This window comes from Pantherophis guttatus, chromosome 1, assembly GCF_059756535.1.
Source record: "Pantherophis guttatus breed Tessera chromosome 1, ASM5975653v1, whole genome shotgun sequence".
In the NCBI taxonomy this organism is placed as follows: Eukaryota; Metazoa; Chordata; class Lepidosauria; order Squamata; family Colubridae; genus Pantherophis; species Pantherophis guttatus.
Window position 1 is genome coordinate 14,785,808 of NC_142063.1, and position 22,546 is coordinate 14,808,353.

Below are 22,546 nucleotides of genomic sequence, written 5' to 3' on the forward strand. Positions count from 1 at the left end.
TTACAGAGACTGTATCTGTTTTTCTGTTGAACGCTTTAGAGCAATAAATGGCTGCTGTCAGCACTAGCTGCAAAGCAAAATGAAACCAAGGGGGAAATCTCGGGTTTCGGGGAGGAGGGAGGGAACCAATAAACAACCTGTCCCAAAATGTTTTGTCCAGTACCATTCTCTCTTTGTCACTTTGTGCTATTGCTCAGTTGCTTTTCTAAATTTGCCAAATGTCATTTAAACAAAACAAATTTATGTAATGGAGGTTATGAATTGACTTGGCCACGGTAACTTGATGCAGGTGTTCTGCACAGAACTAAGTCGGATTTTTTTCCCCCCAGCATTCATTAGCAGGACAAAAAAGGGTGTCGGTAGGCACTGAGCCATGTTTTCTCCATCAGTTAATTTTGCATGGAGTGCTGAGCTAACCACTTTATTCCCCTGATCCAAGATGGTCCGGTAATTGCAAACTAGCACTGAGCTACCCTCAACCCAAGTCCACCTGAAGCCCTTGTTTGAACCCTTGGTCCGCCCCTAATACTGTTCATCATCCTGTTTTGTGTCACAACACCCTGCTACCTTGATTCACTCTTCGTCGTTGGCTAGGTTTTGGATTTATTACTTTCGAGGACGAACAATCAGTGGACCAGGCTGTCAACATGCATTTTCACGACATCATGGGCAAAAAAGTGTGTAGTTGTAGTTTTATTTTACCTTAAGACAAAGCTGAGTCTTGAGGCAACTAGCAATTTGGCTGGCGAATAGAAACTGGGTTGTAGAGTAAAGGGGGTTAAAAAAAAATAACAATTTTGAGTGGGTAAAACCACATTCAGAAACACATTTTGTAAGTTAGTTCATTTTGGATTTTAAAAAATGTATGTTACAGCTGCCTATAGATTCCTTTGGAATGTTTTGTTTTGAGACGAATCATGGCAGACCAACTTCCATAAAAGCTAATATTTGAGTTCAGGCATCATGAACTTAGTCCAATAAATCAAGGTTTATGAGTCAGAAAAAGAAACATTCAATCTGCTCACTCATTTCTCTCCTGCACCTTCGCAAGACACTTTCAGGGTTGATAAAACCACATCGTATCAAGATGTTTGTGAGAGAGAACAAAAGCCAAATAGGCAGCAGAATGGCTTATTGGATTGAAATTACCTCATTTGATCTGACCCAGCTTGCTCATCATACCATGCAATGCCAATTAAAGGAGAATATTTGTAGCTCAGGATTGAAATAAGGGGTTCTTAGTACTCTCTGAGCTTGGTTGTTTTCTTGCAGACGTTTCATTACCCTAGCACTGATGATGTTACCTAGTTTGAGCAATGAAATGTCTGCAAGAAAACAACCAAACTCAGAGAGCACCAAGGACCTCCTCATACTATGCAATGGTTGGAATTAGATATTCTTCATCTCCAAGTACAGAATAGGAAATACTGAAAAACAGACATGCTTTGTCTGTTTGAAGTATGAAGCACTTCAAATAAACCGACATGGAGAAAAGCTACAGTATGTCTCTGAAAACCTTGACTTTAATAATTAAGATCACTTTATTGAGTTACAGAATGCACTAGTTTGAAGTCCTAGTATTTTGAAGACCATTACATTTGCTTGTCTAGATTTTAAGTTGTACCGTCATTACTGTTCACACGTATTTTGTACCTTGAAAGAACAGAATACAAAAAGGGAATGGAAGTTAACCTTTATTTTCCATTTGAAACGGCAGTGAAATCTCTATGTTGCCAAAGGCTCAGCTTCCCATTACTATTCCTTCAGATGTGTGTTCTTTGCTTCACCTTCAAACTCGGGGTGGAGGGATTTGGGGGTGGGGGGGGCAGGAAGGGAACTGAATGTAAGCAACCAATTGACAGAGCATCCTGAAGGAATGGTTGAAATTAAAAAAAAAATGGGTCACTTACTGTGAGACTTTGAAATGAATCCACATATTCTTTTAATATTACTTTTTAACCACAATACAGTTAAGTGACCTTTTGATTGTTGTTATCTTCATACTGTGTTGTCAGCACTTTTGAAGAGGTTTTATGGGTGAAAAGGTTTCTGCCTTCTTACTCTGATTTAAGGAACTCGCCTTTGAGCATGGCTTCGCTTTAGGAACCAAGCCAGAGGAAGAGTAACTAAGAACTACAGAGTGCAGCTTTGACCTTTGTAGGAAAAGTCTGGTGAAGAGGGAACATCGAAGGCTCTTATACCAAACATAAATTATAAGCTGCTCAAAGTCTCCAGACACGAAACAGCAGCGTATAGGTTGTAGTGATAAATATATGAAAGCCTTGCCACTTTGCTGGATTGTGTTGCCAAAACAGCAAAGCCTTCAACTGGAATAATTTTTCCAAAAATACTTGCTTATTGAAAAACAGGATATCCTATCCTCTTGATGCATTCTGGTTTATATTTTTACAACTGTTCGATAATTTTTTTTTTCAAGTTTAAATTATTTCTTGTGAAAATCCATTAAATTTTCCTGGACCCTGGAAGCGTATTCTAGGATATCCTTACTAATGCATGAGCAATTGATGTCATTTAAACAATTAGTGAAGTTGATTTCTAAGCAAGAACTGGAACTACTACATCTTCGGTTTAAATCCAGGAGCTGCTAACGTTGGTCCGGTGAAGTCAGGAGAGCAACTCTTCCAAGTGTCAGAGCAGTTCAGGCAAACCTCCAGGGCCTCCTGGACCAGTTTCAAAAGTAGCATCCTTCACGGTCCCTCCTGAAGAAACATCCTCACAAACTGGAGACAAAAATCTCAAATGGACCAGACTAAAGCACAGGGACAGACAGTTAAGAATGCAAGCTAAGCGAGAGCAAAACAAAGTTCAGATGCCAAGGGTTTTGTTGGCTAGTGAAATGCAAATTGCTGACATCTTGAGAAATCCCACCCTATTTTTCCTCAGTCTTGAAACATTATTATTGGGAAAACTGCAGGAGTTCAAATGTCCTAAAATCTTACTGGGAAAAAATTTAAAATAATAACACATCTGCAGGTAGTCCTCAGCTCATAATTGAGCCGAGCAAATTGAGTTGCTAAGCGAGACCGTTAAGTATATTTTGCCCCATTTTACAGCCGTGCTTGCCACAGTTGTTAAAGTGAATCAATGCAACTGCTAAATTAGTAATAGCAATTGTTCCAAGTGAATCTGGCTTCCCCACTGACTTTGTTTGTCAGAAGGTTGCAAATGTTGATCATATGATGCTGCAACCATCTTAAATATGAGTTAGTTGCCAAGCGTCCGAATTTTGATCACAGACCATGGGGATGCTGCAACGGTTGTAAATGTGAAAAACGTTCATAGGTCACGTTTTTTCAGTGCTGTTGTAATTTTGAACAGTCCACTAAATGAACTGTTGTAAGTTGAAGACTTCCTGTGGTCTCTGTGATCTGAAAACTCATTGTGAAAGCCAACATCCTGCTCCACCCTCTTATACAGGTGGTAACCAAATTGGTTTTAGAATATTAAACCTTGGGAAGATTCCAGGACATTTGAAGGCAGAAATTGATTTGTTCCAGCATAGAAGCGCAGCCTAGAATACTAGATGTGGTTTTATTTTAATTCTGCCATTCACGTGCCAGGTTAATTCACAAGAGAAGGTGAAGGATTCTTGATTGTCTCCCACAATAAGGCCCACTTAGTTTTAAGGAAGGTCCTGTGCCCATTTAACTAAACTCTGAAAGTAAAAATGCTTGAAATGTAGCTGGAGAGAGAACCTGGACTCTTAAGCCTGCTCTGTTTTCAGGTTCACCCGGTGATACAGAGCTGAATCCTTCCCATTAAATCTTGCAGTCAGCTTTGCTGAGTGTATTTAGATTAACCCCAGACAATTCTTCAGGACGTTTGCATTCAGCAGGGAGGTCATTTTATTTTACATAGGCCAGGCCCATTTTTAAAGCCCCACCGTATAGCGGTGCCCTTCCTTTTTGGTCTTTCCTCCCCTTCTTTGCAAAGAATGTTTTTCCATGACTGAACACAGTATGAAGGTTTTGCTTCTTATTGACTCAACTGTCCATTTTTTATTACCTGCATGTTTGTTTACTTTTTTTGTTAGATGTAATGTAAGGTTCTCTTATCACATCCATTCCTTCTGACATTGTTTGAGTTAATTGAGGTTCTTTAAGCGTTAGCCTGGGGAAGGTAAGTCTCTATCTTCCATTAGACTTTTAAATAATAATTTTAAAAAATCTTTAAGATAAAAAGGATTTGAAACAACAGACAACATGAATACAACGTGTGTTTCTCAGGTATGAACAAAACTGAAGAGCAATTTAATTGCGATAGATCTTAGCTATCAATTTAACTTCTTTTTTCAACATTGTCCAGAACAATCCCTCCCCAAGGACCGGCTAAAGCCTTAGTACCTCCTCCATAATGTTCTCTTCATCCTTGTTTATAACAACCATTTTGGTCTATCTTGGCATCAAGATTTACGTACGGAGAGTGAAAACCCACTGAGGAGATGGTACTGCTGCTTTAAAAATGAGGAAGAAAGTAACAAAACAGAAGAGAAATCACGAATAGGCATATTTTATCCTAGCACCGTATGAAGTTAAGACTTCCAAGATGGTTTACTCTGTTATCCATTGTACCTGAGAAACATTGATTAAATTAGCAGCCTTAAAATATAAGCTTGCAATACTTTTAAGTACTTAGCAATAAGTCATAACATGCTAAGATAAAGTTTTTAAGTGTAAAGATATGGGTGTGTGTGATGGGTACAGGGGGGCAAGCTGTCTTTCTGCCTCCTAGGGCTGAGCATTTGTCCTCTTTGTTTAGGTGGAGGTGAAGCGAGCTGAACCTCGGGATAGCAAGAGCCAGACTCCAGGGCCAACAGGCACTAGCCAGTGGGGAAGCCGGATCATGCCAAGTGCTGCCAATGGCTGGGCAGGACAGCCCCCACCTACCTGGCAACAAGGATACGGACCTCAAGGTACCAGTTTTCCATTTGGGATTTGGGATCCTGGATGATTTCAGTCTGCCTTGACACAGGCCCATTTGTTGGTTCACTCAAATCAGGATCAGATCTGCTTATTCAGACCAGGCCCTGAATAAAAAAAAAAAAACTTAGGTTCCTGTCAGATGCAGAATTATGTGGTTTCTTGTACCACCTGATTATGCTATAATGTGAGACTTCCGTGATCTTGTTGGGCAGTACAAATTCCTTATCCATTTGAGTATAGAAAGTCCTTGATTCACAACCAGTCACTTACCAACTAATTGAATTTACAACAGACCTGAACCTGAACAGACTAACAGCCTGGATCTGAAGTTCTGACAGGGTCAGATGACTGAACTTCAGGCACCCAACCACACAGCCACATTTACAGTTTGCAGCAATCTAAAGTCACATTTGTGACAGTTTTGCTGAAAACCAATTTGCTTAATCATTGGTTTGCTTAATGACTGTTGCATAAACTGTTATACAATTGGATTGGGCATGTGACTGGCCCATTTTATGACCATCACAACTTACCACTGTAGTGGGCAGACTCCCATGTTGAGAACTGTCTGTGTTGGAAACCGTATGCAGCTTTTGTGAGACAGTACCAAGCTCTGCCTTTTCATTTGTTCCAAGGAAATTCACTCTTGCTTTCTGAAAATGGACATAAGCTCTATAAAAAAGAGTCTCTCTCCTTGAATTTTGTCATGAGGTGGGAAGATTAAATCCCATTTTTATGCAAATCCAGTTTCATTACTCCATTGTGGACTTCTTAGTTTGGAGCATCTGCATCTTGAATTCCCGGTAACATTTTCCCCATTTTGATATCCCGAACATCTTCAGAGTATTAGTAACTTTCTTAATAGAGAATGTTAAACTTTGCAGAATGATAAGTGCATAACACTGACAATGAATTGATGAAACAGTTGTGGTAACTTGTTTTTGTTTTGTGTGTGTGTGTTGTGTGTCTTTTCCTATTTCTCTTCCATCTGCCTTAGGTATGTGGGTACCAGCTGGACAAGCACTTGGTAAGTATGTTCTGAAAATTTTAAAAACGTGCATATTCAGTATTGAAATTGTAATTATGCAGGTTCAGATTTTTAGCAAAATCTTATTCTGTGCGCATTTTTTGCCTTTGTTCTCCAAAGATCTTTTTGCATCTGTTGTTTTGAAGCATTCGGGCCCTTTGAACAAGAATTCATAGGTTTCTTGAGATGGGAGACAATAATTGGACCTTAGAACTTCCCATAGATAATCAAAGCTTGTGTGAGCGTGTATGTATGTGTGTACATTTAATCATTTGTCAGATAACTGGGAAGATCTGGAGGAGACAGGGAATCACCCTTTTTCCTATTGGCCTAGTCCTTTTTCTTCCCACATGGTGTGTTTGTGCACAAAGAGGCTGTTCTTCTAATACCAAAACAGGCCATGTGTACGGCCATGTGAAAAATAGCTTCAACCCGATGACATCGCAGTAGCCCTGCATAGAAGTTGTTCCATGTATGGAGAAAGAAACAGGACAATAGATATATTAATCTTACCCCAGTTTCCTTATGCACAGGGTTTGTGCATTTATATATTTTGTACTTAGAAATAAAATCTCCAGTTACAGATTCTCCATATGTAGGCTGTAATTCATCTCCACATAATTAGATTACTGGAATGCGCTCTACATGGGGCTACCTTTGAAAATGACCTGGAAACTGCAATTGGTACAAAATTCAATGGCCAGGATACTAGCAGGTGCGAGTCCCTACTGTAATAGAATTCCTCTGCTCCAGTTGCTCCCTTGGTTACCACTACATTTCTGATACAAAGTGCTGCATGGCTACAAGGCCCTGCATGGCGTGGCTGCTAGATACCTGCCGGATGAAGTGGAATCTGCCCTAGCCCAGGTGCGCATGTGGGATGGGAAGGCTTAGGGCCCCCTCCCTGCATCAAATCAGGGGGATCTAATACCAAGGTTATATTGATACTCCTTCTCTGTAGCAACCCCCAAGCTTTGGATCAGGCTGCTGGAGCTACACCTTGCACCCTTCCTGTAGCTATTTCACAAGGCATCAAGACCACGAGAGCCAGTTTGGTCTAGTGGTTAAGGCACCAGGCTAGAAACCAAGAGACTGTGAGTTCTAGTCCCACCTTAGGCATGAAAGCTAGCTGGGTGACTTTGGGCCAATCCCTCAGCCCAACACACCTCACAAGGGTAGTGGTTGTGGGTAAAATAGGAGGAAGGAGCATTAGGTATGTTTGCCACCTTGAGTTATTTATAAAAATAATAAAAGGCAAGATAAATATTGCTTAACAGGCCATTTGGTGTATGATTTTTCTTGACACATTATGGATGGGCTGCTCTGTTACTGTTACTTATGTCTATTGCTGAGTTTAGGCTTAACTGATTTCTGTATTTTTAATCTTAATATAACAGACCAGTTCATATGAGCTTGATGGTATATAAGTGGGATAAAATAATTAAGAATTGAATAATAATTAAGAATCGCTTTTGTTCTGGCAAGCCTTGTTGCCAACCTGAAGTTGGATTTGACCTTCAGATATTTTTCCCCCCTCCTCCATTTTCAAAGCAAATAGAATTGTATCTATGGCAGTTTTTAAAAATGGGGGCATTCTTGTACTTTATCTAAGGTTGCTTTTTTAAAAAAAATATTTTTAAAAGGGGTGTGGCGGACCATTTGGTGGTCTGGCAATGGAATGTTCCGGAAGTCACTGGAACAATCTTTTACCACACTACAGGTTTTTGCCTATTGTTACCTTAGTTGCACTATCCTCAAATGTGTAGGATGAAAAATATATAATAGGTGAGTCACAGAGTGACCTATGATCTATTTTCAAAGAGCTGAAATGCATGTAATCGGAGTTTAATCAACTCTGATTAAAGCTAGAGAAGAGAATTGGAGTCCTTATGAAATACTGTATGTTTCACATATAAGACTCACCTAGGTTTAGAAAAGGAAAACTAGAAAAAAATATGAATATGGAGCGCTGTCTCATGGTGAATATGAAGCGCCGAATATGGAACAGCAGTGTAGTGAGGGCATGTGGTGGAGCCTGAGAGGACCACAGAGGCGGGCAATGACAAAGACAGAAGAGGCGGGGTTCAGCACTGTAAAAGGACCTCGCTGCCGTGGCCTGGCTGTTATTCACCAAATGACCAGCTTCATTCGCTCCATAAGATGCATAGACATTTCTACCTTTTTTTGGGGGGGGGGAAGGGGGGAGGGAGGGGAGTGCATCTTATGGAGTGAAAAATACGGTACTTTGTGAGAATGGCTGTTGCCCATTGAACTCCTGAGTACCAAAAAGTCAGAAGAGATTTCTCCCCACAGTAAATCATTCTGTCTTCCTCAGTGTTGAAAAAAACCAAAAATTTGACTGTTTGGTTCCTTCAATTTGAATGTAAGAAATGGAAGTTGGAGAGAGACTATTTTAAATACTAAAGTCTACTAGCTACAAGTGCTGTAGAACCAATTCCTAAAAAAGGGAGAAAGAAATATTCATGCGGAAGCTAGTTATTCACACCAGAGAATGATTTAAATTGGATTCTTTCCACAGTCTCAATAGCTTGAATGCCTAATTCCACAATTCCTCTTGACTTTAGTGCCCCCAAGTTTTGGAGAAATATGATGCCTAGTGCAATAGATTGGGAACACCCTTTTTCTTGGGGTTGGCTCATCTGTTAAGTACCTTTGATTTTCTCAACACACTTCTTACTGGCTCCAGGTGGGTATGGTCCCCCTCCACCAGGTAGAGGAGCGCCACCTCCACCGCCGCCTTTTACCTCGTACATTGTTTCGACACCTCCAGGAGGATTCCCACCCCCGCAGGGTTTCGCACAGGGATATGGCACCCCTCCGCCCTTCAGTAAGTACTCCTTCCAGCTCTAATTGTGTGTAACATTTTTAATTCCAGGTTTTATGAAATAGCTCATATGTGGCACACCTCCACCTGTAAGGTAGGATAGGTCGAGAGTATGTTATTAAAACCAAGCTTGAATTTGAGCCTAAGGCTTCATGTTCTGGACTGATGCTGGTGTCCACTCGCTGCAAATTCTTATTGAACATTATTTTCCTAGCTTTATTCCTTGATTTTAATTTGATGAGCAGTGTCGTAGCCTAGAGGTGGAGCTGTCACTTCACAATCAGGAGGCTGTGAGGTCAATCCTAGGCAGCGGCAGATATTTCTTTCTAGGTGTAAAAAGAAAATATTTGCTGTGAACTCCATATAGGCTTCAGGAAGGGCATCTGGCCAGTAAATGCTCAGCTCCATTCAATCACCCTGACTCCACCCTGATGCAAGGGATTACAGAGTCGTTAATAGGAAAAAAATATTTTGATTTTAATTTGAGGAGGTGTCTTTGAAAAATCCTTGCCAGATGGCATTTCCCTTTGTTTCCCTAGCCTTGGTTCAAGTCAGTAAAATAGCAACAGCACTTAGACTTATATACTGCTTCATAGTGCTTTACAGCCCTCTCTAAGCGGTTTTACTGAGTCAGCCTATTGCCCCTAACAATCTGGGTCCTCACTTTACCAACCTCAAAAGGATGGAAGGCTGAGTCAACCTTGAGCCTGGTGAGATTCGAATTGCGAAATTACAGTCAGCGGCAATCAGCAGAAGTAGCCTGCAGTACTGCATTCTAACCACTGTGCCACCACGGCTGGGGAACTTGGACGTGAATTGTACTGTAAAAGCTTACCTGGTTTCTGTTCCTCCCTTTAGGCTTTGGGTATGGTGCCCCACCTCCTCCACCTGACCAGTTTGCTCCTCCCGGTGTTCCTCCACCACCTGCCACCCCTGGGGCAACACCACTCGCTTTCCCTCCACCTCCACCACCATCTCAGCCTACTCAGGACATGAACAAGCCTCCAGCTGCCCAACCAGATTTCTCCTATAGCCAGTTTGGTAAGTGACAGTTCCAAGAGCTGTGGCCCTTGCTCCGGGCCCCAGCTTTTCCCTGCTGCTTGTCTTTCTTTCTGCTACCTTTCATTTTGTTTGTAATAATATTGTTGGGAAATAGAATTAGGGGGCTGTAATGTGAGTAAGGTTGACAAAGGATCTCCCTATACCCTTTGTCACTGTGGTATCAATTTCACATTTTAAAAGTGTGCCAGCTTTAGAAACTTAGGATCACCATTTGTCAAGGTAATTGGTCTCTGGGATCCAGACAGGATAATCATGTCCTGTGAATATGTTGCCCATTCATGGGAAGGGACTAGTAGAGGATAGCCATTTGCCATTTAAAGTTGTAGCTATCATTGCTGCCTTGAGGAATAATGGCTTGGCATGGAGGTGTCAGAAAAGCAAGAGTTGAAAGGAATGTCAAAATTGTGCAGGGTCTGCTTGGGCGGGAGGTTGGACTAGATGACCTGCAAGGTCCCTTCCAACTCTGTTAATCTGTATAATCTGGGATCTTGGAGGTCTTCTAGTCCAACCCCCTGCACAGGGGCACTGGCAGTAGTTTTGAATCTAGGTCAATGTGAATTTATCACAAGTAACAAGTTCCATATTTCTTGAATTAAAGGGTACTTAAAAATCATCTGAAAAAAATTGGATTTGGGAAAAATAAGTTGTACAATGCATAAATATATTTCTTTATTGAAATGTTAGTTGCAAAAAAAAATTGTATATACATGAATACACAATCCTTTCAGGAAGACACTTGCAATTTTCAACATTCAAAACTGGATGAAGTTACAGATGTTACATTTTGAATTAAATAGTACAGTTTCACCACTGTTCGGAGTTATTCTTGCTTAGTAACCTTAGTGCTGCTTTTAAGTTAATAACTAATACTAACAAGTCCTAATGTTTTAGCAGATATTCCATAAAAATTCTTCCCTTGCCTTCTTAGATCCAGGCTGACTTCCTTCTGGGATTGCAGGGATTCCATCTACTTACGAAAAAAAAGTTCTCCTCCCATCTAGCAGAAATTATTTTATAATAAAGGCTAAGGCTTTGTTAGAAGCAAGATACATATAGTCCTCGATTTACGACAGCATTTGGGACCAGAATTTCTGTCACTAAGCAATGCAGTCATCAAAGGCAATCACTTAGCAACAGCAATCCCTGCAGTCCCGGTTGAATGATTTAGTTCAATCATTAACTGAATCCCACATTTGTTAGGTGAGGCAACTTCCTGATGGTTTCTCTCAACCAAGTCCACGGAGAAGCCAGCAGGAATTGGCAAGTCCCAGGTGGCTGGCAAGCAGGCTGGTAGGGCAGGTAAGTAGATGCTGCTGAGTTGAGAAGAGTGTTAGGGGATGCATAAAGGAAGTGCAGTGAAGGGCGCACAGGGATGTGGGGGTGCATGGACGTGCGAAGGAGGTGCAGCAAAGCTTGGGGAGCAGAATGGGACAACTCTCCTCGGCCAACTCACCACGTGACAACTCCAAGGACAACTTAATAATTCAATTTAATTATTTAAAATAATTTAGAAAATCATTTTAATTTTTCTCATTGATGTTTAATTTTTTCCCTTCTTTTGCATCCTTTAATGATTACATTCCATCATTTATTGATATTAGCGTAACTCTTGTCTCTTGGCAAGTTGTCAGAGGCAAGTTGTTCCGTGACGAGTTGTCCGTGGTGGGTTGACATAGACCCCTTGGGGAGGGGTTCAGGTACCAGGTGCAAATGCAGTACCATAAGTACCAGGCACAAACGCAGAAGGGCTGAGGAAGGGTGGATGTGTGGGGGAGACTTACCCCATCCGGCCGGGTGGTCGTGGTTGCAAATGTGATCGTGGGACATTACAATTGATCATAAATGCAACCTTGTTGCCAGGTGCCTAGATCATAATCATGTTAATGCAACAGTGCTTGGATGACTGAAATGCGGAGGTCCAGTTATAACAACCATACCTTCAGCGCCGTTGTAATTTCAAACAGTCGCTGAACAAATAGTTGTAATTTGAGGACTATCTGTAAAGCTTTTATTAGCTGGATGTGAAATACTCATCACTGGATCTTCATAGATCAGCTAGTTACAATTGAACTAATCTGGCCCTGAATGCAATTCCCTTTCCCCCCCTGCTACAGTCTTACACATGCATATCCTCCATTTTCTTGATAATCCACAATTTTTCTTTCTTTGCCTTGATGACACAATTGAGAGACATACTGCTCCCCATTTTTAGGTTTCTGGGGGAAATCAAGAAAACTCCTGCAATGATTGTGATTCTTCTTTTTTTTTCTTCTCCAAGCATTCTTCCCGAATATTATGTTCCATATTCCTCAATATGGCATTTCTAATATTAGGATTTTTAAAATCTCCCTTGACTTTAGTGTAACATAAAAAACCATGTCATCCAAACCTCTGATTGTGCCTTCCCAATTTTAAAATTATTTTATTTCTCAGCAAAACCCATACTTTCATCCAAACCAAGTTGCAGGCTGCGAAATACAATTTCGAATCGGGCAATCCCAGTCCTCCTTGTTCCTTTGCATCCGGAAGTATTTCACATTTAACCCATTTCTTTCTTCTTGCCATACAAACTTAAAAATATCTTTCTGCCTTTGTTTAAATGGTACCTCAGATGTCAGAATAGAGAATGTTTGAAACAAAAAAAAAAAAAAAATCCTCCTTAGCAAAATATTCATTCCAATGACAGTTGTGATTTCTCCCACCTTAACATATCCTTCTTAATTTTACTCCATGTCGGCACATAATTCTGATATAACATGCAATTCATATTAGTCATAGTGATAGCCAGTTTTTCATTTTTTTCTCCATCTTAAAACCATTTTCTCATCAATTGCTTTTGGATGTTTATATTCTTCATCAGTATCTTCATCTTTTGTTCTAATTTTAAAGACAGCTATTTAAATTAAGAGTGGCACTGTGCTATTTGAAGAGATTTTTCCTTTTATCAGATGGCTTTTGAGTAGAGGAAGACAAAGAATGAATGAATGTTTGGAATGAAAAAAGTAAAGTTGAATGAAAGTGTCTTCTATCCCCCATCAGGAAGCCTTCTTCGTTAGAGCATTGCCTAGAAGTGCCTTATTTAAATTGTCTGCACATAATGGATGGCGCATGTGGAATTCATGTTTTGACATCTTTTTTTTATGTCAGACAGATGAAAGCAGTACAAATGTACACTATTTAAATATCCTACTGGGCAGATTCTTATATTGAGGAAATTATCAAGTGTTTTTCAGTTATATCAGGATCCCTGACACTCAGTCTGTAGGACTTGTATCAATCCGCAGGTTGTTGTGAACCGGTCTGCACAAATGGCAGGCGAGTGCACAAAGCTTCATTCGTGCATGCGCAGGATCTAGGTTGCACGTGTGAAAAAAAACCCCTCCCAGCACCAGCAGCCCGTGAGGTCAGAAAAGTTGGAAACCACTGAGTTACACTCAAGGAATATTGTTGAGGGGCAGATGGCCTTTTGCCAGAGCTAGCTGAATTGTTACGATAAGCACACTTAATATCTCATGTTATGTTGCACAATCCTTAGGTCATCCTTGCCAGAATTAAATTTCAGAGGACAGAATTTAAAAAGTCAGACTAAGGGAACAGATTAGATATTTGTCATATTCTAACAAGCTCATATACACCCACACACCTTTTATAATTATGTGGAATATTTTCTTAATATTTTGACATGAGTTTTGCATAAAGTCTATCATCCGATTAAATCACTAATTTTTCAAGAGAGGAACCTGAGAGAATGAAGGACAGGGAAAAATACAGGGAGATTATGAAACTTGTTATATTCTTTAATATAACCCCGGTATACCTCCTCTAACAAAAAAATTCTAGATCTCAGTATAGCAAAGTATTCTATGAAATATATGTATCCAGAACTTGATAAGATCCCTACTGAACTTAAGAGCTCAGCAAAGATTATGCGTTTAAGACTAAATAAATTCTTTTTTCATGTATATATCTACACAAATACGTAAGCAATATAACCAAAGGGTGGGATTTTTTTTTCCTGTTTTGCATGTTACCATTTCAAAATACATAGCTGTTTCTAAGATACTTGCAGTAGTGGGGTCTATAGTTATGGCTAAAAAAAAAAAAACCTCTGGCATTAGTCCAGACTCTTCAGCACCAATCTCAAATGCAAAAGTGATCCTAAGTTTCCAATATGGGTAAGTCGTCCTTGCCGCCTTTCCAAGAGAATTGTAGCTTTTGTGCAGGGCTCTCTTGGGGGTTTAGTCACCCTGGTTTCCATTTTTTACCAGGGCTGGGTACCTATTCTCAAGAACCTTCAGGCTTCGGGCCAATACTTTGTTTTCACACTTATGGTCAGGCTGAGAAGTGAATTACCGTAGGTAGGTGGAGCCTATTTACACCAAATCCTCTTACTTGTAATCTCTTGTGGGGAAGGGGGTGGTGGGAGACAAGTAACCTTTTTTTTTCATTGCAGGGGTGTAACCTCTTTCAATGTATGGAGAGGGTAAGGCATTCTTTCCACTGAAAAATCCTTTCAAGGAGTCATTCATCTCACCCAAGCTTGTTTTGCTACCATACGCAAATAGTTTGCTGAATTGCTTATTTAATACCAAAAAATCTGCTGTGTTTTCACACAAATACTGTTGTGCACATCTGCTCCCTGGGGTTTAGGTGTGGTAACCTTCTGTTCTTGTTAACGTACATTTCTTAAAATTGGCTAAAGAGGATTTTCTCTTGGGTAGGTGAAATATCAAGGTTTGTGGATAGAAGAGAACATCTCAATTTTAGAAAAATGTATTGATGATAATGAGTTACAAATTTGGGTGTGTCGTATGTGGAAGGAGACTTGCTCTTCCCACACTTAACTTGGTTATTTAAAAATAATTATTTGCTTTTAATCTCATCTTCACTTTGGGGCACACTCCAGATTTTTTTTTCTTAGAATAAATGCGACAAGTCCAATTTAATGTGCAAGGGAATTAAATGTATGAAATGCCTCTGATAAAGTTCAGTGGAGAAGCTGTATGTGACATGGAGTTATGGGTCTCAACAAATGAGGTTGGGGGGGGGGTTAATACGAAATTTGCAAAGTTGATTGAGCCAAAAACATGCTGAAGATTAAAAAAAAAAATAGCAGAAGGAGGGAGAAGTAATACAGGTAGTGTTTGACTTACAACAGTTCACTTCGTTACCGTTGGAAATTACAACGGCACTGAAAAACGTGATTAATGACAATTTTTCACACTTACGATTGTTGAAGTACCTCCATGGCCATATGTTTTGCATTTGGATGCTTGACAAGTGACTCACATTTATGACAGTTGCAATGTCTTGGGGTCATGTGATCCCCTCTTGCAACCTTCTGACAAGCAAAGTCAGTGGGGAAGCCAGATTCACTTTAACAACCGTATTACTAATTTAACAACTGTGGCAAGAAAAGTAAAATTCACTAAACAAATGTCTCACTTAGCAACATAAATTTTGGGCTCCATTGTGGTCGTAAATCAAGGACTACCTGTAATTATCAGAACTTGTTTTTCAAAAACCTAAAGAGGTTTTTTAACATTCTGACAAATTAAAACTTTTAATTTAAACTGGGTTTAAAATAAGTTTAAAAGGTTAAACTTTCATCTTTTCTTACCCCCTTGCAATTTCAGTAACACAGGTTTCACGTTACAGAGCCAGTTTGGTGCAGTAGTAAAGGGATCAGGTTAGAGATCAAGAGACCTTTAGATCATGAGTTCTAAATCCTACTTTAGGCACAGCGACGGCTGGGTGCCCTTGGTTGATCCTCTCCTCTCAGCCTTAGGAGGAAAAACACTTCCCCAAAACCTTGCCCCCAAAACTTCAGGGATTTGTTCAGGCAATCACCAGGAATCAAAAACTAACTTAAAGACACCCAGAAGGGGTGGAAAAAGTCTCAGGTTAACTATTGGAACGAAATTCTAGATACCTTTTTCCATTGGCAATCAAACCCAGAAAAATGAGATTTTTCTAGAAAATAGACACATCTTCGATCTTATTAAATATCAGGGATACTTCAGTCTAGTAGTTTACCATTAGTGAATTGCCAGTGCCTTAAAGAAGAGGGTGGGTTTTAGTTCCTCTTCTTTCTCTCCCCCTTCCCAGTTTTAATTCTTGGGACCTTTGGTTAAACCTGTCTCTCCCACCTGGGAACCAAGCTGATTGAAAACTTTGCAGGCTGCAGTCTTAACGTTTCTGAAGGGAACTGCTGACCAAGCTTGATCATACAAGTAGTCCTCGCCTTACGACTGGTTGCTTAGTGATCATTGGAAGTTACAACAACCTCCCTGCGGGGCACTCACAACCCAGTTATGACAACTGGGGTGTGGCAGTCACATGACCTTGTGTCAGGTGCTTGTCAACTGGCCTGCATTTATGGCCATTTGCTGCATCCCGTGGCCACATTACTTGTTTCACAGTGTTTTTGCAAGAAAGGCATTTAGTGGTTTTCAGCAAATCCTAGCCCATAGCAAACCGTTTGTTTACTTAACAACCGCAACCACTGTAAAAGGTCACACAATCAAATCAGTCACCTGGGTGATCCAGTTTATGACTGTTACGGCATATAATTGTGATTAGCAGGCTGCATTATGGTTGTAAGTCAAGGACTACATGTAATGTGTGACAGGAGAAGTGAACCGCATATAAATTTCAGTTAATGAAAACACCCAATTATTTGAATGAGGGAGAAAGATCTAAGATGGTGGGTTTTTTTTTTCATTTTGTTAAAATGATGCAAAAGGATAGCACTAGTGCAGCACTTCTGAATGCATTCAGATACAGTTAAGTGAAAGTTTTTGAGAATTATTTGGTAGGTTTGAACACTAATTGCATTAAAAGAAGGAAGACACTGCAAATATAGAACTACACAAGACTATCTCGGCTCCTGTAGCCTATATTTCTACCTCTGCGATGATCAAAGAGGATTGGATACAGTTTAGAGAAGGAGCTGCAGTGACGCTCTGTTTATTTCAAGATATCTGCCTCCACTTCCATGCCTCCTTTCTCTGAATTTTCTTAATCAAGAAGGCAAATCACAGATTTCAAGTTACAAGGAGTCCTTTTCAGGAAGGAATATTTGAAAGAAAGCAAAAAGCGAATTCTGAAAATGTTATTCCAGTTGGCTCAGTTGTGTAGGTTTGCACATAAACAGTCTGTGTGCTGTGGCATTAGAAAGGTAAAATTGTACAAAAACACACTCCTCCCCTTCAGCAAACAAAGAAATTGATGTTCCTATTTACGGGAGATTCCTATTTATAGATTAGGGTACAGGGGAAGGCACTGAAAAAAAATCTGCAATTGACAATCTGTGCAGTCTGAGCAATTGCGAAAGCAGGATGCTAATAGTTGGGAGTAGGAGCATAAGTTAGTATTCATGCCCACATCCAGAAGGTCCTAGGATCAGCCCCTGGCACCCCCTGTTGAGCAGCATCGGAAAGGAAATGAGGGGAAAACATTTCAAAGACCGAATCCCAGTGCCAGTAAGAACAGACTGGAGGGGGCTGGATGGACTACTGTTCAGACTTGATATAATGTAGCTCCCTATATTGGAATTTCTCAGCTCTCCTTGCTCCTCAATTTCTTCTCTTTTATGATTTTTTTAAGTTAGGTGGGATTTTCAGGAAAAAGACCTGCTTACAGCAAAGAAACAAGCAGCCCAATTCCTATTTCTGCAGATTAAGTCAGAATGGTTTTGTCGAGAAGTCTATTTGCAAATTAAATCAAGCTGCATCTGCTCCAATGTCTTGGGTGATTTGCTGGTTTTGTTCCTCTTAACAAACTACCTTGTCAATGAGACTAGGCAGATACCTAGACGTGACCAAGAAGTAACTTGGCTGTGAAAAGCATAAAATTGGTGGGAAGGGTTCCTTTTTTCCATCCCATTTTCCCTACTCTTCAATACTAAAGCACTGACCTATTCACAGACCCAGAACTGCAAAGTACTATTACCTAATCAACCAATGGTATTTATCAGGAAGAGTGCACCCATCTCAAGATTGGATTGGCCCTAACCCTGCCAACTTTTTAGAAAACGTTGAAAAACGCACATTTGTTCCTGGGTGTACAGGAGTGGAAGGGTTTGGGGGGGTTGTGAGTTAATCATTTTGAATTATTACAGATTAGTGTCTTTCTTTGGTGATCATTAAATGTATGCTGGGCTTTTTAAAATGTCTTATGTATATTGTATATGGTTAGTCACCCAGAATCTCTATAATGAGATGAGTGGCCATATGAATTGTATACAGGTAATCCTCGGCTTACTACCATTCATTTATTGACTGTTCGAAGTTGCCACAGGACTGACAACAGTGATTTATGACCATTTTCCACACTTAACGAAAGTTGCAATACCGCTCCCCCCCCACGGTCACATGATCAAAGTTCAGGCCTTTGGCAACGGACTGATATTTGTGACGGTTGACGTGTCCCGGGGTGATGTGATCAACCTTTTACGATCTTCTGACAAACTAAGTCAACGGAGAAGCCAGATTCATTTAACAACCATGTTACTAACTTAACTGCTGCAATGATTGACTTAACAATTGTGGCAAGAAAGGCTGTAAAATAACCGTCTCACTTAGCAACAGAAATTTGGGGTTCAGTTGTGATCGTAAGTCGAGGACTACCTGTAAATAACACTGGAGGAGGGTGTTCTGTGATACCAGCATCAGCCAACCCTGCTAGTATGACTGGTGGTTAGAGTCGATGGCAATCACAGGTAGTTCTCGACTTACAACAGTTCACTTAGTGACCGTTTGAAGTTACAACGGCACTGAAAAAAAAATCAGAGCTGAAGAAGCTTCTTGGATGAGAAGCGAAACATCTTGAAAGAAAAACCAGAAAGTCCAGTTGCTTTGGGACAACTATGATCGGGATGACTGAGAATCTCCATAGACATTTGGCACCGGAAAAAGTGGCTGGTGACCATTTTTCAGACTTGCGACTGTTGCAGTATCCCCGTGGTCACGTGATTTACATTTGGATGCTTGACAGCTAATTCACCACTTAAGATGGTTGCAGCGTCCCTGGGTCATGTGATCCCCTTTTGCAACCTTCTGACAAGTCAGTGGGGAAATTAAGGGAAATCAGATTCCCTTAACAACTGGGTTACTAATTTAACAACTGCCGTGATTCACTCAACAAATTTCTCACTCAGCAGCATAAATTTTGGCCTCTGTTGTGGTCGTAAATTGAGGACTACCTGTATAATCTGGAGATCACCCCGGTGTTTCCTTCCTTTGGCCTCGAGTTTATTATTCTGGTTTCTCTGGAGTTCAATTGCTGACTGTTGGTAGGATTCCATCTCTTGACTTTTCATCAACCCTCTCCTTTTATTTTCTCCCTTCCTTCCAGGATATGGACAAGACTTGAGTGGCTTTGGACAAGGCTTTGCCGACCCCAGCCAACAGCCCCCCTCCTATGGAGGCCCTTCAGTACCACCCTCAAGTGGGCCGCCCGCAGGGGGCAGTGGTTTTGGCCGTGGACAGAACCATAACGTTCAAGGTTTTCACCCCTATCGACGCTAGCGTGCCCACCTAGAAATCAGGGAGTTCTGTCCAGAGCAGGATATCTGGTATCAGCTGAAACCCAGGAAGCCCAGACTTATGAACTTGTGACAATCACCTACTTTACCAGAGGGGGGAGGGGGGACCACAAATGTAACATCTTTTGGAGGGGTGTTGGGGGAGAAAGAGGAGGCAGCTTTTGAAAGCAAAGTTGTCAGTGGTGTTTGGACTGCATTTTTTTTTAAACAAAAATCTTTTCTTTAACCCATCAGCACAAAATAAAGAGTGTCACTGGTTCAAACTACAGGGTTTTAAAAATGTCTTCAGCTTTAATTAAAAAAAAAATCTTCAGGTTTCTTTATTTTTGTTGAAAATTTTATTTTTTTTCCTGAGCCTTTGTTTTACCATATATTGTAAACTTTTATGTTCAAAGAAGAAGAAAAATATATACATTTACAGATTGTGAGATTTTTAAGAGAAATTTTCTACTATGTATGCAGGCTTATTTTTTAATTTAAAAGAAAAAAAAAAACAGGGTTTCCATTAGCACTGCTTAGAGGGTCAAGTTTTGAACCTCCTTTTGTTAATGTGTGGTTGGTCCAGAAACTGGGAGTTATTTAAAAAAAAAAAGAAAAAAAGTGGGAAGTGGAAATAGGAAAGGAATTTTAAGTATGTCCGTTTGTCATTTTGTTACTGGTTTTGGATCTGATTAAAAAGTCCAGGAGCAGAGTTGTTTGCAAGGGATCACCGTATCACTTCTTGAAGCACAGCATTTCAATTGAGGCTTCATGTTCTTAAAAAAAATTCTTTGGGGATATGAATTTCTTTAAGGGGGTTAATGGAAGCCTTGCGAAGATGTAGATTTCCCTCAGGCAAAAAAAAAAAAAAAAAAATATGGGGGTGCATTTTGCACTAACCAGCGATTACCCCTGGTTTGAATAAAGAAAAGTACATTTGGATTAGAAATGCAAACTCGTCTCCACTTTTTTCTTTTTTTACAAAAAAAAAATGCTTGAATTTCTCATAGGACCTTCTAAACTGCAAGTTACTTTTGGGATTGTATTGGTGGTCAGGAGCCATTTTCATATTTCTCTCTTCTGCCACTGGATAATTTGTGCTCTTATGATTCATCGAAGTTCACATGCCTGTCAACTATTTGCCGAAAACGATTCCTGCTCAGTGCTGCACACAAAGAACAAAACACAACTAGAGGGACCTGGTGTGTGTGTGTGTGTGTATATATATATATATATATATATATATATATATATATATATATATATATATATATATATATATATATATATATATATATAGGGCATTTGGGATATCAGAAATAGCCTTTATATATATATATCCACAAGTCGTATATATATATATATATATATATATATATATAAAGGCTATTTCTGATATCCCAAATGCCCTTCAGGCTTGAGGCCATGTGGCAACTTTTAAATCTGCTAATTCCTAACATTTTCAAAATACAGCCACTTCTGCCATAAGTATGAAATGGCCCTCATTCTTGACTCCATCTTATTTCTGATAAAACACTAAGAAAGTGCTCGGATTCCCCTTTTCATGCAGTCCTAGCATGTCAATCACCAGGACATAATTGGCTTGTGTTGCATGTTAAAATGATTTGCTGTAAAGGAGAAAATTCTAAATTTATCAATAGGATCTGCAGGTAGATGCACTCGTGCCTATCTTTGCAGACTTAACGGGTTATTTATTGTTTGTATATTGTCCAATTCTTAAGAACTTCCAGCAAATTTACATTGTCAAAATATCAATTACTCCAAAGGGACAAAGCCACCAACCTTATCTAGTGTCTCTGGTCCAAAGTAACTGTTACTACAGATTTAAAAATCTGTGAAACAGCCTTATCTTAACCATCGACTAACCACTAGGAAGGAGAGCATCATCTGAACCTCAGCTATTCCAAAATGATGGGAGGATGATAGAAAATCTTATCTCCTGCCCCTAGGGAGTCAAGTTATAAAGCCCTCCCACCCCCATGTTAAAAATCACATTGAATTGTATTGTTAAAACTTATTGGCAGTCAGTGCTGCTCACATAACTAGTGTTATTTTTTTTCCCCCTCCAGCAAGTGAGCAGCTGCATTTTACTCTGTTGGCAGTTTCTGAATAATAACTACCCCAGAAGAGTGAACTGAAGGTGTGGGTTACTTTTGCCCAGGTGTCCCATTCCAGGAAGAGCTCCACCTGTTCACCTACCAATACCTGTGAAAATAGAACTTCCAAGTCACAATGCACCAGTAGCCCTCAACTTAAAACAGTTCGTTTAGTGACTTTTCAAAGTTACAATGGCACTGAAAAAAGCGACTTACGACCATTTTCACACGATCATTACAGCATCCCTATGGTTACATGATTAAAATTCAGATGGTTGGCAACTGACTCATATTTAAGACTGTTGCAGTGTCCCAGGGTCACGTGATTCCTCTTTGCCACCTTCTGACAAGGTCAATGGGGAAGCCAGATTCACTTAAGGACCATGCTACTAACTTAGCAACTATGGCAAGAAAGGTCATAAAATGGGTCAAAACTCACTTAACAACTGCCTTGTTTAACAACTACCTCAAAATAGGGTGGAGATATATGGGTGTCAGCAATACACCAAGACCACATCCTAAATCAACAGTCACACTGGCTTTATGCAGATGCTGAAAAACTAGGGAGAAGAAACTCTGCCAGTACTCTGGAAAGAAGCAACTATGGTTGTTTTTTCCACTTCTACCCATCAAGGGGAACTTCCGTTTCAGGAAGTGAAACTGCTATACATAGGGTCTCTATTCTGAACCTTCAAAAGCAGCCCAGAAGAACACCATGAATGATGGGATTAAATGCTAAGAGCCCAAAAGTGATAGTTCTCAGGCTCTTTCGTACTTCCAAAATGGACCCTATTGTGAGATGTTGGGCGGTGCATCTCTTCAGATCCTGCCTTAGGCAAATTTGAAGGACATCATGGGCTCGAAGTCAACAGAACAATGTTCCTAAAAGGATCAGCAGGAACATTGTTCTGTTGACTTTGAGCCCATGGTCCTTCAAATTTGCCTAAGGCAGGATCTGAAGAGCAGGCAGCTCTTAGGTTCCTGGGACATAATCTGAAGCCATCAAGGTAGAGAAGTCTTGATTCT

At 40.1% G+C, this 22,546-nt stretch overlaps 1 protein-coding gene across 3 annotated transcripts in view; it reads left to right on the plus strand.

Moving 5' to 3' along the window:
• The window catches only part of DAZAP1 (DAZ associated protein 1), a 57,994-nt gene extending 37,636 nt beyond the window's left edge, over positions 1-20,358 (plus strand). The window contains exons 7-13 of one of the 3 annotated variants that reach the window (XM_034422644.2): positions 595-677; positions 4,780-4,933; positions 5,941-5,970; positions 8,678-8,818; positions 9,674-9,856; positions 14,146-14,235; positions 19,235-20,358. In XM_034422644.2, coding sequence (XP_034278535.2) covers positions 595-677; positions 4,780-4,933; positions 5,941-5,970; positions 8,678-8,818; positions 9,674-9,856; positions 14,146-14,225 — 671 coding nt within the window. In that variant the 3' untranslated portion in view covers positions 14,226-14,235; positions 19,235-20,358. The remainder of the gene's footprint in view (positions 1-594; positions 678-4,779; positions 4,934-5,940; positions 5,971-8,677; positions 8,819-9,673; positions 9,857-14,145; positions 14,236-19,234) is intronic. The other 2 variants (XM_034422643.2, XM_087893686.1) reach the window with 2 other exon arrangements.
• Positions 20,359-22,546: the final 2,188 nt, after the last annotated feature.